Source organism: Aythya fuligula, chromosome 1 (genome assembly GCF_009819795.1).
Source record: "Aythya fuligula isolate bAytFul2 chromosome 1, bAytFul2.pri, whole genome shotgun sequence".
Classification (NCBI taxonomy): Eukaryota; Metazoa; Chordata; class Aves; order Anseriformes; family Anatidae; genus Aythya; species Aythya fuligula.
In genome coordinates, this window is record NC_045559.1 from 147,823,585 (window position 1) to 147,838,946 (window position 15,362).

General features: G+C 37.3%; 1 protein-coding gene across 2 annotated transcripts in view; it reads left to right on the forward strand.

Annotated features, from left to right (window-relative positions):
• EFNB2 (ephrin B2) overlaps positions 1 to 15,362 on the forward strand; it is a 42,492-nt gene that overhangs the window by 15,146 nt on the left and 11,984 nt on the right. For both annotated transcript variants that reach the window (XM_032199007.1, XM_032199015.1), the window contains exon 2: positions 6,324 to 6,607. In XM_032199007.1, the coding sequence (XP_032054898.1) occupies positions 6,324 to 6,607 (284 nt within the window). The remainder of the gene's footprint in view (positions 1 to 6,323; positions 6,608 to 15,362) is intronic.

Sequence of the window (15,362 nt, forward strand, 5' to 3'; positions counted from 1 at the left end):
TGTGGCCAGCGTAGTGATAAAAAACAAAATAAACCCTTGACCATTGCCATTTTGAGTGCATTGTGAGCTTTTTCCCTCCAGCAGTCCAAAAGATGATGACTTTCTGGGAAGGTAAGAAAGAGGGGGAGGACAAGGAGGTACCACAAAACCAAGGGTGGAGATGGGTTATGGTTTCAGGGGACTGTTTCGATGCATTTATGGGCCTTCTGCAGGTTTTATTATAGGAGAGCCCAAGCCCTCCAATGAGGATGTTCTTCTCTTCCAATGGAAGTGAGAAACACGAGAGCTGTAGCTTTAGAAACCTCTGTTATGGCATTTAATGATCTGTGTTTGTATAATGTGGTGCTTACCATTAAAGATCCTGAAGGATGTGAATGAGAATATATTTGCTTATGTATTTCTTTGAATTCCATTTAGTTTCCATTCTGCAATTCCTATAAAAGCAAGTACCCATTGCTTACATGAATAATTTCATTAACTGCCTGGAAAAATGTTACATATAAATAAAGGTTAGCAGATTAAACTTCTTAAATTTTATTGAAATTCAAAAAGATACCTGTTTAACATATTTTGTAAAACCTTGTTATAGTATTAAAATAATTTAATAATACCATGCTGGCAAAGAAAAGTAGCTTCCAAAACTCGCTTAAAAGAATGTTAATAACATTAAATGCTGAGCCTCTGTTGTTTTCAAAGTTTCATTTGGTAGTCTGTGCATAATGCCAGTTCTGTCATCTTGCTGTGTCAAAACTATGGTAATTTTTCTTGCAGAAAGCTCATGTAAGAGTACTGCCTTTCTTTTTAACCAAATTCCTTACTCATTTGGAGACAGAGACTCCACATTAATCTTTTTTGATGAAGCTTGTTTTTCTGTGTGTTCCATAGCAGTTACTGATCCTGTTTTCATTGAATTCCTGTTCACTTAATCCATTTAAACTGGCGTGAGATCAGTCCTATACAATCACTGCTTTTGGAAAAAAGCATTTGGGGTTTAGAGCTATGTGTATACCTCATATCCACATAGCATATCTTTGTGTGTGATATTGAATATGACAGAAACTAATGTAAAAGCTCTATAAGGAGCAAAGGACTCTTTTTATAGAGAGTTTTAGTCTATGTTTCTGGATTTTTTAATTTTTTTTTCAGTTCAAAGTCTTTGGGAGTCAGTAAACTGATTTTCATCTCATTCAGCAGGCTATGATTAGGCCCCTGCTACTTCAGTGAAATCAGTAGGACCTTTGCCTGTAACTTTTATGAGCTTTGCATCAGGGTATTAGGACTTTTGCCTTGCTTAAATATTTCTACTAAGGACAAAATAATACTCAAAATATTGTTTCTTTTCCTAAAAAGCCAGTTGATGAATACATATACTATTTAATAACCATTCTTTTTAAACAAGAAGGAGTTGTGTGTGGCATGCTGTTCTGTATTCTGTTTGCATTTGTGCAAGTAACGGGCTAACGTACTGTGTTATTAGTATTCATGACAGTTCCTTAATAAAACTTTTTCAATGAATAACTTTATAGTCAGGCTGGTAGTTAAACTTCATAAAGTTAAGTGGGTAGGATTCCCCAACAGAAGGTTTCAGGCTGTATTTTAAGAAACATCTTGATTGTTCGCATTTTTAGGGTTATTTTTGTTACATTAATTTAAAACTAAGTGCCTACACCAATTAGTTCAGGTAAGGTATTAAAGCACAGAAATTTGGCACTGTTTCCCCAGTTAAATATATAAGATTCTCAACAAGTAGTAACATGCTCTAAAATTGCATTTATTTTATAATTACTAGGGTATAGTTAAAAGGTTAGTGTTTGTGTGCATATATAGAGAGAGTGAGTGAGTTTTGCAAGTTGGTAGGAGTGTGACAACATGTTTTTTACATCAGTGTTGATTAATAAAATCTTTTCAAGAATTTATTTCCCTAAGATTTTTTTCTGTTGATATTTTTACAGTTTAAGAAATGGCTGTGTGCAATAGTAGAATATTAGGAATAGTAGAATACTCTTCATGAAAAAATCTGCTGGTATATAAAGCTTTGATTTGTTTTTTTTTTTTTGTGTGAATTTAATATTGTGCAGTTAGGTAAGTTTGAGTGGTCATCATTAACGAAAACTCCTTTATAATTTAGTATGTGTGAATGTGCTAAGTTTCTGTAAAACAAAAGTTATATTCTTAAGAAATTACTTCGGAATTGTATGTAGATAGATAGGTATTAATGGCAAAATCAAATTTAAATTCTCTAGGATTTTGACAAGTTAGTGTACATTAAAACCTGGAACTGTGGGACCTCAGAATAAGTGTAGTACTGAAAATTACTGTAACATTGGTGGGAGTGGGGAAGAGATTTTTTTTTTCTATTCCTGTGACGTGAATTTTTGATCTAATTTAAAACTGTTTTAAAAAATAAAAAACTTTGGGAACTCTGCATGTTGCTGTTACTTGCTCTAAGCTGCATGGCTAGTTAGACGTGTGGGAGGGATTCACATCCATGGGCTTTGCACAGATGTCAAATGTCACCCACAACACACCAATTTGGGGCTGCCAGCAAAAATGCCCTCTGTATCCTAAAGTGGTTTCATTTCATCGTACAGCTTGTACTACACTTCATGTACCTTTCTGTGCTTTCTCACAGAAAACACTGTGATTATTAATTATGGGTAAAATTCTTCAAATGCCCTTGTCTCACTTTATCGGAGTTCTGGAAGAAATGAGTCAGGAAACTGGCTAAGCTTTTCTCCTATGTTCGGTTACAGGGACCTATATTGTTACGTAAGTTTCTCAGTAAAGAACATTTATATCTGAAAAGCATAAAATTAGGAAGTCAGCTTTTTTATGTAAAGCAATGGCTCCAGTCCTGTCACTGCCCCGACTTCTCAAAGAGCCGGGTTAGTATCCTAAACAACCATTGATGTAACACAGCCTCCCTCAATATCATGCATAGGACTCTTGAAACCTCTTGATCTATCCTTATTGTATTTCTGTTTGGGGGGAAAAAAAAGTTTTCAATTAATTAAAGGCACATTCCCTTCAGGCTTAAAACCAGGTTATTGGCTTCTTTTTTACAGATGCAATCTTACAAACGTTTCATAAGTTTTGCTGCTATCCCAAAATGCTTAAAACTACATAAGCACTTGCAGAAATAAAGATTCAAGATACATTCAGCCGTGCTGAAATTTTTGTTAGCCTCTACCAAGTATTTTTTTTTTTTAGATCTAAAGTTTGCAGAAATAAGGTCATAAAACAATAGTCTTAATCCCCTTCATTGACATTAAATAGTTTCAGAAAGTACTTATTGCCCAGCAAGTGATTTATTTAAAGTCTCTGTGAAAATGCAGTAGCAGAAATATTACACAAATGGGAGAATAAAGATCCTGCCTAGTTCTGGGTCACTAAGTTATTGTGGTTGAACTGAAATGCATGAGTGGAACTGAAACTTTTGTATTCTCTCCATCCATATTTATGCTTTATAGTTGTAAGAAAATAAGGAAAGTAAACTGCAAAAATATCTTTCTTGCAAAGGTCACAGAAAAAAGAAATCAATACAATCTAGTTCTCAGATTAATCCTTTCATCCTTTTTTCTTTCCTAATCCCATCAGCATTAGATCCTAAAAGTTCAGAAACTGAAGTGGAAGCAGATTTACCGAGTTTAATGCTCAAACTGTACAGACTGCAGACACAGAGCAAGAGTATTCCCCTGCCATAAAGCCTAACGAGTGCCTGGGTTAAAGCTCTTGTAAAATGTGCTTTAGCTGTCTGTTGGGGGTGGTTCTGTCCTTTGCTTTTTATGGGACAATTCCTGGCTGCTTAATCAAGGCACACAAATATGCTTTCTGTCTGGTCACTGTTTCCGAGAAACAGCCGGCTGTCCCTGAACCTGTCTTGTTTGTACTCAGAATTTGCATGGAGAAACATATACCACTCCTACTTAATTACACACATGTATACATGAAATCCAAAGTTAGATTCAGTGTTTTTTTTTTTTTTCAGGCTAGCTTTAGGGTTGTACAATTGATAATAACAGGTGCATGTTTCTAATATTATGAATTTTGATTTTATTAAGCATGCACACTTAAATTGATCTAAATGATCTAAATTTGAAAACAAAGATCCTCTCCTGAGGGAAGTCCTGTGTCTTCTTACACATTCCCATGATGTGAAGAAGAGCTGCAGCAGCAGGATCATGGCCTTTGTCCTGGGACACGAGTAACATTCATCTCCTGATACAACGCTGCTGCACAGAAGCAATGCAGGCTGGGGCTATGGCCAGACAAGACGATACAGTTAGTTGCAAGTGACCTGGGTTGGCCCAGAGATGCTGTCACTTTGCCTTTGCGTTTGTCTGGTCAGAATTTTTCCCAGAGGAGGGGCTGAGTCAGGATCCGTGCTGTTCTCTTGGAAACATATGCTGGCTGCGGTATTTCTTTCCGCATTTCCTATGCACTCTTGCAGGGTTGGCCACTCCCTAGGTAGCTTCTCACGAGGCTGGCAGCTCCAAGGAGTATGTATTTCCACCTTTGCACTTGGATTACCGTTCTGGCTTCATGGACGCGGTAGTCACTGCATTCCTATGGTGTGTCTGAGAACTGGAGGAGGAGGCGCAGCTTCGCCCCGTCTCCAGTGCACCTCTATTTGCACAGCCGTGGCCAAGCCTAGTTTCTATAGTCTAGAAATTACACTGCGTGACACAAAGGAGCGCAGTGATTTATGCATCAACAGTCGCTTTTCTTGCCACAACATTTCATTGTTCTTTTTCCCTAAATCTGTAATTACATGTCTTTGTCCTGCTACGTGCTGCTTCACAACAAATATAATTCTTACACAGGCTTTGTGAGTGAAAATAATCCCACTCAATTAGCACAGATCATAAACTTGCATTGTGCAGGAGCAGTTGCAAATGATGGATTCAAAATTTGGGGCATCACATCTTCCTTTTTTTTTCCCCATTCCTTAAGTTCTCATCCAGTTCTGCTCCTGGCTGGTGGGCTCCTTTAGCAAAGGAAAAGGCTGGGGGTGATCTACGCCTACAGCTTTGTTCCTGGGCCTTAATATTCTAATAAGCTTCCAGGAAGGCTGCCTGTGAATAAGCTAGATTTACTACATGTGCTGTTTAGCACTAGCGCTTGCAGAAGGGTGTTCATTAGGCAGCAATTGTTTCAGTCAGTTTTTCAGGCCGATTCTCCATTAAAGAAGCTCTTTCGAAAAGGCTGGCAGGCAGGAGAAAGAGGAAAGAAAGTCGGGCTTTTAGGTTGGTGCATTAGACGACATTGTATCGTTGGCTGTAGTTCTAAAACTGCACTCTTAGCTTTAAATGAAACAAATATATCTTAAGGAGAATGGAAACAAACAAACAAACCTGCTGTAGCTTTTGTCCTTGTAAGAATAAGGCTCCTCATTTTGTGGATAAATCAATGCTCTAAGTAATTATTTATATTTTCCTTTCATGAAGAAGTGCTGATGTTTGACTGGTAATTAATACCAACGGGAATGATACAATAAGATTAAGTCTGACCCCAAACACTAAAGCTCACTGCCAGTCTAAGAAGTCTCCCATCTATCTCCATCTATACAAAGACAAAAGCACACCTGTGTTTCATTTGTAGCACCGGGGGGGGGGGGGGGGGGGGGGGGGAAGATAAAATAACGATGTAATATTGGAGTTTACAAAGAAATCACTGTGGTGTGGTAATCATCGTGTCTTGGAAGAGTGTTTTATCAGAAGCATGTGCATCCTTGGGTTGAGTAGATCTCCAGTTGATCCTAGGTCTGTAAGCATCATCCTGACGAGTGACTGATGTTCCTTTGTGCTATACTAGTAACATTAATCAACGTCGCAATATGTTGTTAAGTCTGAAAGTCTAAGTTGTTTCCTTTCCCACATTTGTGCTCCAAATGAACAATCATTCTTGTCATTCTCCCATGTCCAAAATTAGCAAAATATGTGCAAGAATAGTAGAAATATTACCAACATGTAAAAACAGTATTGTAGCCCCTCATACGTTGCACTGGCTCCTGTGAATGGCCAAATGTGGAACAAACCGCAGTTCCTGCCAAAGACATAAAACGTTCCAGAGTTCCCAAAACTGGGATGAAGACTGTAAAACTCAATCCATCTGTAATTTCCAAGATCTAAATAAACATCTTGTTGATATTAAATTGAGTCAGGCCTAAACTATTAAGATCTGGTTTGTTCACTCTGTCATTTTGGTTTTGGAAACCGTGTGTTTTTTCCTTTCTGTCCATTGCAATTGCTACTTTTCTGAATGAGATTTTATCAAGTGTTTCACATTTACCTTTTTTTTTTTTTTTTTTTCTTTCTTTTTAGATTCCTTCCTGGACAAGGATTGGTACTATATCCACAGATAGGAGACAAACTGGATATTATATGCCCAAAGGTGGACTCTAAAACTGTTGGCCAGTATGAATATTATAAGGTCTACATGGTTGATAAAGACCAAGCAGATAGCTGTGCTATTAGAAAGGACAATACACCTCTACTCAACTGTGCCAAGCCAGATCAAGATGTTAAGTTTACCATCAAGTTTCAAGAGTTCAGCCCTAATCTCTGGGGCCTGGAATTTCAGAAGAACAAAGATTATTACGTCATATGTAAGTGCAAAATAACAGTTGTTCATTCTTTTAAATATAGTTGTTTGTTTCTTTGTATTTTGTGTCATACATGATAAGCAAACCAAGAAGACTCTGAATGGGTTTGTATTTCTTTTTCCTCCAACAATATTTTCTCAACAGCACATTTTTGACATTATTGCTGATTTCTGTAGGGCCTTTGTATCTTTTTTTCCTTGATTCATGTACACCAAAATAGATTGTACTACTGTGCCTGCACGGAGCTTCTCCTTTTGTGCACGATTTTTTGTTCTATATTCATATTGAAAGGCTGTGCACAGCTAAAGCATGGTGTGTTTCCTGCTTGCAGCTCTGCTAATGCACCATGCTGTTGGCCTTGCCCATGGGTACCCTTAACGCCAGGAGTAGGGCTAGAGTGGTCCAGCTGAGGTAACCTGTTGGTTGGCCTTTGTTCCAAGTGATCCAGGGGTTCTTTCAGGAAACATGTTCTTGGGCAAATCCCAGATGCAGCATGATCTTGAGTTTTTCATGGTCTTGGACTTGCTGAATGGATGTGCATGACACAGGGCCTGTGTCCAGCAATTTAAGCTCTGTGAGCTTCAGGCTGATCAGGAATCTATACCTGAAAGCTAATCTGGAGGTAACCTGAGTTTCGTGATTCAAATTACTTATGATTTGTAAAGTTAATGTTGTACATCAGGGGTTAGCATAAGCTGAGATTTCAGCAGTGCAACAACAATTTGCATTAGTTTAGGTTTTGTCATTTTAATACTGTGGCCTGCAGATCTCATTTAGCCCCATGGGGATTTCTGAAGTCTTGAGCAATGATCACCTTTTAGTAGGAGCTAGACAAAGTCTATGCATTGGTTTATCTGCAGTTACAATGAAGTTACATACTGGTGTGTCTTATTTCTCCCATCTCCTTGAAATTACAGTGTTCAAAGGGCCTGGTAACTATGTAATGTCTGCCACAGTAAATATTTCTTAATTTCTTAGTTTAAAATATTGCTAATTTTACATGTTCTCTAAGCAAGTACTTTTAAAATGGGAACAGAAATTACATTTAATATGAATTAATGATCACTACCCAGTTATAACCATAACGGTACACACTGTATCGTTATGTATAAAACAGATTGTATATCACAGAAATTAAGTAAGAATTAGCAGTAATAAATATATATAGAAATGACATATTTTTCTAAATAACAGTCTGAGAAGACATAAAACACTATTTATTGTTTTTAAAGTCTGACAAAAACATCACTTAGTACAAGTACTTTCTCACTTCAGTCAGTGAGTATATAAAAACCTGATCCCACTCACAGAACATTTAACTTTGTCAGAGTTCCCACTGAAATACGGTGAGATTTACTGGGGTGAAAGCTGCAAGGTTAGATGCTGAGAGATAGTTGTCTGTAACAACAAGGAGGATGTAGAACATAAAAACAACCATGCTCAAATAGTTGGCTTTAATGACATTCATTATTTAGTGCTGCTTAAAAAAAAAAAAAAATCAACAGCAGAGCAGCTATAATGGAGCAAATGGCATTGTTACTATTACTTGAAAAACATGGGCACAAATGGAGCTTACTGATACGCTGTCAGTTCTGTCGTATCCACGTCATGGATTTACCTGGAGAATTTTTAAGTCCAGCTCATTTTCATTAGTTTTGTATAATTATTTCATTACAACAATAAGACATAACAGATGTTGCATTTCCTGGAAGATTACAGGGTAGTTTCATTGATAGAACTTGCTCAGCCTTCAGCCTAATGCCTCAAAAATGACACTGGCCTTGCAGTAATACTGGAGTGCACGGATATTACTTTCCATGCTCGTTCTTGCATGAACAAATGGCTGATTTATCACTGTATTGCTAGCGTATTAACCCAGCTGCAGCAGCTTATATATTTTAATAGGCTGGACAAAAAAAACACCCTGATAACCCGGCCATCCTGAAGCTAAAACGCTCGTTTTTGTGTCATTCATGAAGAAGACAATGCAGTCAGTGATGCTGGCCTCAGAAACACCAAGAGGGGCAGGAAACTAGGCCAAGGCTCAGCTAGGACACCATTTTACAGAGACACTGGAGCTAGATAGCATTTTAACAGTTTGCGTTCAAAAGCATAAGACGTCATGCAGCCTTGTCAGACACAAGTTCTGGTAGTCAGGATGTTTACTGTCATTTCTGAATGTAATACAATACATCTTAATCATGTACGCAAATTGGACCATAAGTCATTTGCATAAATCCCTGTTCCTAGGCCTGTAATTTAACAGGTGTGCTGAGGCCTGAATGAGTATACTGGGTCTCTCTCCCACTGTCTCAGACACGCAAACATTGCTCCTTTTTTCTTTCTTTCCTTTCAGTTTGCTTGGGAAATGTGTGTGTTTTTTTTGGTGGTGGTGGTGGTGTTTTTTGAGTCGTGTGTGTGTGCTTTGAAGTGAATGTACCCACGTACTTTATATGTCAGCTTTTAAATTTGAGATATTTTAAATTTGCGATATATTCCCTCGAGTGAGGGGCATCAAACAACCTGAGACAAGAGTTCACTGAGCCCAGCGTTTCTGCAGTGCTGTCTGTGGCTGGATCTACAGACTAAGCTCGTGCTGCTTATTCAGACAGGTTGCTGTCAGCCCTTAACAATGTTTTCTGTATCGTCATGTACCCTTATTGTCTTGCCATTATTTGAAAACATCATATGTTTTTCTAAGGTAATAATATGTGGTTTGTGGAGCTGTATTAAACAGTAAAATCTTTATTTACATTTGGGGGTTAGTCATTTTAGGAGCCTTTGAGTAATAGAGTTAGTTGAGGAGTTATAACACAGGATGAAGAAGCTTCCTGAGCCCTGTGTACCTTTAGGAAATGTGATTGTACATGAATTCTTCAAGCCATAATTTTTATATCATTCAGATGTATTCATGATAGATACAGCAGATCTTTTCTATTCACTCCTTCCCTGGCTATAAGCAGATAAAAACATAACTTTTCCCATTTCTTAATTCACTTTTTTTTTTTAAAGTAGAAATGTTGAGGAGTTTCTGATATACCCCCTTTCATATTTAATGGTACTATAATCCAACAATAATCTAAATCTAATCCATTTTTTGGAAAAACAGCAGCACAAGATATTCCTCAATGTACAAGTATCAGGATTCAATTCTGTGAAGGGCAGTACTTGGAAAGATGATACTGAATGGTGTCATGAAAGTGAATAAATGATGTAACAATGTCCTTGCTTTTCTGTTCTTGGCCATCATCAATTTTTGGTTCCTCGAAAACTAATAGATTCATTTCCTATAGCTACCTGATTTCTTTTCAGCAGAACTGGGGAAGGTCAAATGTACTTGAGATCACAGACATATTAAGGTTAAATTATCCTAAAATATGCAACCATTTAGCTAACATATCATAAGTCTCTAAGGAAATCCTTAATCAAATGCATGAAGATACATCATGCCCAACAACATAAATACCTGTGTGAAGGGCAAAGTTAAGGAGAAGAAGGGTGTGTAAATTTGCAACTCTAATGTTTGCATCAAAAAGTCCTTTTATGTCTTTGCGTGCTTTGGGAATGAAGTATAATTTTCTGCTGTTGTGGATGGCTTAGAATGAATGGGAATCTCCTTGACTGTAAGAGAAAGATCTGCAAGTGCTTGGGTTATCATGTATCTTGTAGCTTCTGTAGCTTCAGTATCTCTCTCAGATGCAGCATTTCTTGTACAGGAGGGAGACGTGGTAGTATAGTATAGGCATATATACTATGCTAAAAATGTTTACTTTTGGTGAATGGGAGTTGTCCTGAACCCTTCCCAGCAAACTTGGCCTTTAGTCACAGGGCATAGAGAGTACTGGAGTACATTGAGTTTGCACTGAAGGAGTGCCTAAGGGAAGCCAGTAGGAAGCTACCTTGCCAGAGGGAAGGGAGCAGTGCTGCTAGTTTTCAAACCACCATCACACTCCTGAGATAGTTTGGCTAAGTAAATCCATACTCTGCTCGCTTCATCTCTTCTTTTGCATAAAAAAGAGGCTTATACACAGACATCATCAGTGTAAAAGAATACATCACCTACGATGAAATTTTACCTGCTTGAAATGTGTAAATAATATTTATATGGTTTTTGTTTTGTTTTGTGGGTGTGTGTTTTTTTGCCTTTTTTTTTTTTTTCAAGTGAAAAATACTTCGGACTTGGGGAGGGGCTGCAGAATGGTCCTGGAAAAGGTTCCTCTAAAGTGCTTTCTCTGCCTGTGACCTCATTAGCTGAGCAAGCTTGCCTAATGATGCTCATTGGCTTTGACATTGGCAAAATGCAATATGCAGCTTTCCTTAAACGTTTTTTGTCAACTTTTTTCAAGTGACCCACATACATAATTGGCCTCTGGCTTAAATTAAAAAATGTATGTATTTAATCTCTGTCTGATTTAAAGGGTTATACTGGCTAGCAGTGCTGCATTTTAGATAAATGCTAGTAATAGTCTGGTGGCTTTTAAAATGGAAACAGTTGTTCTGAAACTTTAGCATTAGCTGGGTTTAAAAAAAAAATCCCAAGGCTTTTATGTTTTCACTTTGTCATCCTGCTACAATTAAAGGGCAATAACTGTCTGAGGAAGAACACATTAAAGGACAATATAGATTGTGCCCTGAAATACGGCCCAATTGGGAAGAATAAATTTATTTGCTTGGCCAAATAGATTTACATTAAAATGCTATTTTAGTATTCTGACCAAACACTAGCTAATCTGCCTGGCTGGACATTCTGACACATCTTTGACACAGGATTCAGTCTGCAGTACCCTGCAAACACCTAGCAAGCGCACCCAAAAGAAAACTAGATTTTTCTTTGTTTTGAGGTTAATTCTGAACTAGCCAAAACCAGGAGAAAACTGTATCAAAATTTCAGTGCCATTTCTTTGCAACATAGATATTATTGATGCTTTTTAATAAAGACTGCACAGCTCAGCAATCTAGTGTTATTTATTTTTGGTGGTGTTAATGAAAGCCTATGTGATAATAGCCACCCTGATTCCTCTTGCACAAAGATCCTATTTTTTTCTTTCCTTTCTCCTCCTCCTCCTTCAGAAAATTAAACGATTTCTTCTTAGTGTAAAATGATACCCAGAGGTCAATCTTTGACATTGCTGAGAGTCTTTTAAGGGATATATCAGCAATACCACTTAGCTCTTGTTGAATTAAATATAAATACTGCTCATACAAATAATATTATTGGAGAAAAAAAAAATCAGTGTCTGTGCAGCTTCAGATTTCTAACAGAGTCTAAGACCTACAGGATTAATGGAGTCATCGTCCTTTGGGGTTTTGTCCCAGACCACACAGGTCTTGTAAGGCTACTTTAGATTGATGGACTTTGTTCATATTCAGTGCCATTACCTAGGCAATACTGACCGTTTATCTCCTTTAAAGCAGACAGAGATAGTTCAGCAGGAAATCTGTTATTATTTCTCAATTCCTAAGGGAAGGAAATGAAAGATAGGAATGCTCAGATTGTTAATTGATGGCATCTTGTGAAAAAAACACATTTACCCTCCCTCACACTCCCCACATATTCCAAATAGATATGGAATCAGGTGAAAATGAAGTCAAATTGTTCACTTAGAATTATTTAGGAAATGCTCAGGAATTAAACAGGATTTAAAATTTCATAGGAGACTGTTTAATATTTTTAGTCACTTCTCTCACTTTGTTATTTTTATTAGTTCTTAATTTATATATACTGAAAATACAGTACATTCACAAAGGAGAATACAGTATTCTCATTTAAAAGTCTTTTTATATATATATGTATTACACATATCAAGTACTTTGCAAAAAACAGTTTGTCTTGATCTTCTGCAAGTTGTATATATTCCTGCATTTACATATACACATTTTTAATAGGACTACGTGCAGAAGAGGGTTGGGTTGAGCAAGTACTTTTTATGCTTTATACATGGGTTATGAGTAACTTTAAATAGAGGAGGTTTATACTGGGGAGATGCATTACACTATATGAGGAAAGTAGTCTGAACTAAAACTTAGAATGACACCAGCATGTTGAAACACATTTAACTTTCATTTTGTACATAAGTTTGATGATGAGCATATACCTGTCAAAGTGTGATGACTGGTCTTTATTTTATGCAGTTGCTTATATCTGCTATATATTATAGCATTTTAATTCCTGAAATAAAAGACCAAGAACTGTATAAGCATTTATAAAAGCTTTAATGAAACTGTTTTTGAATATTTGAAATTGTTTTTCACATTAAAGTCTTTACATAGTTGAATTGGTGGGAAATGTACTTTTGTCTAAGAACTGCATTAGTTAGCTAAAGCACAGGATTGAAATGTCTGGAAAACAGGGTTAAATGTCAGTTTATACGTTATTTCCTGATTTTAGTCAATCCTGGAAACTTTGGAGGAAGAATATTTCACAATTTTTTTCTGATAAATCTAACTATAAGACTAAGCCCTAATGGCAATATCCAGTTGCTTTTTTGCAGTTCCAAGGAAATCACAGAAATATTTTTGTGAGTAAAAGCAGGATTAGGCTTAAGGTAGTTATAGTAGTTCTCAGAGAAGAGTTCCTGCTAAGCTGATAAGGCTGGTTTTAAAAAGCATGTTCAGGCCTTTGTTAGCATGATTTGTTGATTTTTTATTCTGTAGATGAAGACAGCAAAAATAACTAAACTGCAACAGCAGACTTTTTCTCATATGCTCAGAGAGCTTCTGTGAGAGAAACAACTCTGAATCCAAACCCTGCCAGGGAAGCTGAGAAGGAATTGTTCTTCGAGTATTACACATTAGCACATAAATGTATTAGACCACAATAGTGTAGCTGTTCACAGAATCACAGGAAGGTTACTCAGCCATTTGGATTGCACCTCTGGAGCTGGCCTAGTCCCATGCTCAAACAGGATCGGCTACAGCGGGTTAACTGTCCAGGACCATGTCCAGCCAGGTTTTGAGTTTCTCCAACTATGGAGACTTCATCATCTTCATGGGCATTTGCTGGGTTTGCTCTGGTATGTCCAATCTCTTTCACAGTGGGGAGCCCAGACCTGGACACAGCTCTCCAGATGTGTCTCACCAGTGCTGAGTGGTGGAGAGGGATCACCTCCCTCAACCCATCGCTGGCTTGTGGTCAACTTGGGGTCCACCAGGACCCCCACAGCCTTTTCTGCAAAGATGCTTTCCAGGCAGTTGCCTCAGCCTGTGCTGCAATTCTGATTCCACCTGCGTTCCAGAGTCTGCCATAGCAGGTTTCGTAGCAGAATCATGATACTATTAAATAATTTGTGTTGTCAAACAAATATCTCTGCTTTATAATGTTATCCTATTACGATAGTTCTGAAATATTAAAATCTCTATGAACACCATTATTAGAAGTAAAAGTATCCATTCTCCCGTCTAGTTACGACTTTTCAACATTCTAAATGCTGGAGGATTAACGTACGCATCCCATTTGAGTTTCTTCAGATGAACCAAGATAGGCTTATGTGATAACTTCCAAAGAAGTTGAATCCCTTAATTTCTTATGTCAAGTAGTAGGACTAAAGGTCCTGTAACACCTTGGAAATTCAGATTGCTTTCTTTTAGCAGTGTTTCCTCATTAAGTTTTTACTCTGTGGGCATTTTAAAGTTCTAAACACAAACATAAGCATGCAGAAATCAAAACAGTGCTTAACTTCTGATTATCTTCGGCAAGTGCATAGTCATCCAATAGCATCATAACTGATCTTAGAACTAAGGTGCCAAACTCTGTGTTGCTGAAGGATAGTTAAATGATGTAAATAGCTTTTGTGTTTTGCAATAAAGCACACTTTTGTTGTGCTTGATGTAAAAGCAGGAGATGAAGGTATTCTTTTATTGAGGCAAACATGTGGAAAATTGCTCTAGATTGTTATAGTACAGAGCATCTCCCCTGAAAGGAATGAGGTTCATCTATAGGGCAAACTGTGACTGTGGCAGTTTATTGGGGTTACTCCTGGACTCTCTGTGGTCAAAGCAAATAATGTCATGTCCATCTAAACTGTTATAACCAACAGACTGGCACATTTTCTCATCTACAGTGTTATATTCTGAACTGTCACTCGGCATTAACTCAGTCAGTAGTGAAGTCCTACCACCTAGAGATGAACTCTGCCTCAGAATGATGTTTTCCACTTCAGTGCTACTCGTATAGCAATTACTGGGTCATTAATATCATTGCATGCAATTAGTGACAGTAGAATGAGCAAGAGGTTTGTTATTTATTTAATATGAACTTTCACTATAACCCTTTATTTTCCAAGTGCTACAGACAGAAACCAGAGAGATTTTCAAGACAGATGAATATCTTTGAAAAGTGATGTTGAGTTCCTGTGATACAGGTCCTCATTCATTTAATGTTAAAGCTTCTGCTTTTGTTTCCAGCAAGGCCACTTGTCATTAGCGACAATCAGTGTAACTTGAATGCTAACTAATTGTATTAGTTCTGTTCAGCTGAACTGTTAAGCAAAGCTCACTGTTGTAGGAGGAAGTTATTTCTTCTCATCCATGAGAGGCTTTTGCCAGTAGTATGCCATGAGAAAGGATAAACTATGTAAAATATCTGCTTATGGCTGGTGAAATTAACTAGCTAGTAATCTGTTTTAGATGCATACATTCTGATATACACTGAATACATCATAATTAGTGGGCTTACATCTGCCACAGTTACTTCAGCACTCACAAATATATAATTTGTTTATGTAAACTAGAAGCAACCATGTGTGCAGTAGATCATTAT